The sequence below is a fragment of the Bombyx mandarina genome, chromosome 17 (genome assembly GCF_030267445.1).
Source record: "Bombyx mandarina strain Sakado chromosome 17, ASM3026744v2".
NCBI lineage: Eukaryota > Metazoa > Arthropoda > Insecta > Lepidoptera > Bombycidae > Bombyx > Bombyx mandarina.
Window position 1 is genome coordinate 16,054,264 of NC_143223.1, and position 1,298 is coordinate 16,055,561.

Here is a 1,298-nt window from a genome sequence, read left to right on the forward strand (position 1 = left end):
TTTCATGTGTGTTTTAATGTTTCCGAAGCGAAGCGAGGGCGGGTCGCTAGTATATAATATATAAAGCGTATGTGATTTATGTTTGTCTATGATTGTACGTTTTTCAATTGAGTCTATGATATAGGTATCATATATTATACAACATCGCACGTAACACGTAATGCTTCGTCAAATGAATCATTGTAACCGCAATACTGTTCAATTGAATTTGACTCGTAAAGTATTCCTAAAGCAGTCGTTGTCCACATACCGTTAGTGAATTTATCATGTCTCAGGTAAAGTACAGATAGAAAGGACTATTGTGTTCATTTCTGTTATTTCTTGAATTCTTGAATTTCGGAGTAAATGTGCCTGGTTAATTTAGTTATAATGATATATAATTATAATGATTGTTGGGATGAAATGACAAATAGTGTCAGGAAGACAGCTAAGGCTGTGCTCGGCGAATCAAAAGGGAAAGGTATAATTGACAAGGATACATGGTGGTGGAATGAGAATGTACAGAGAGAATTGAAAGGAAAGAAGAATGCATTCAAAAAGTGGCAACTAGAAAGAGGTAATGAAAGTAAGAGGCAAGCTAGGAAGAATGAGTATAGAGAATGTAAGAAAAAGGCCACTCAAGCGGTTGACGCTCAGAAACGGTTGTATGCCGCTTTAGATGGACGTCGTGGACAAAAGGAACTTTACCGTATTACAAGAGCTAGAGAAGAAAGAGCGAAAGATATTAAGCATGTCAGATGTATGAAAAATGAGACAGGTAAAGTTCTAATGAAAGATGACGAAATAAAAGAGCGCTGGAAGATATATTTTGAAAAATGAATGAATGAGGAGAACGACTGGAATAGAGTGATTAATAGGAAGCCAGAGAACGTCGGACTTGTGAATGAGATTAGTATGTATGAAGTTAGAGAAGCAGTGAGAAGTATGAAAAGCGGAAAATCGGAAGGACCAGACGGTATACCAGTGGAAGTATGGAAGATACTGGGAGAAGACGGATATAAGTGGCTGACTTTATTCTTCAATAAGCTGCTGCAAGAAGAAGTGATCCCTACGGAATGGAGCATCAGTACGCTGGTGCCCATATACAAAAATAAAGGGGATGTGCAAGACAGTGGCAGCTATCGGGGAATAAACCTTATGTCTAATAGTATGAAAGTTTGGGAGAAAGTGATAGAAAAGCGATTGCGAGATGAAAGTGAGATCACCCAAAACCAGTTCGGGTTCATGCCTGGTCGCGGGACAACGGACGCCATATTTGCACTCCGCCAAGTGTGCGAAAAACATCGCGACGTGCACAG

At 39.3% G+C, this 1,298-nt stretch overlaps 1 protein-coding gene across 1 annotated transcript; it reads left to right on the forward strand.

Moving 5' to 3' along the window:
• The first annotated feature begins 402 nt into the window (after positions 1 to 402).
• On the forward strand, positions 403 to 819 carry LOC149501175 (uncharacterized). Its single transcript, XM_089734471.1, has one exon. It carries the CDS (start codon positions 403 to 405, stop codon positions 817 to 819), a length of 417 nt encoding a protein of 138 aa, XP_089590597.1.
• The last annotated feature ends 479 nt before the right edge of the window (positions 820 to 1,298 follow it).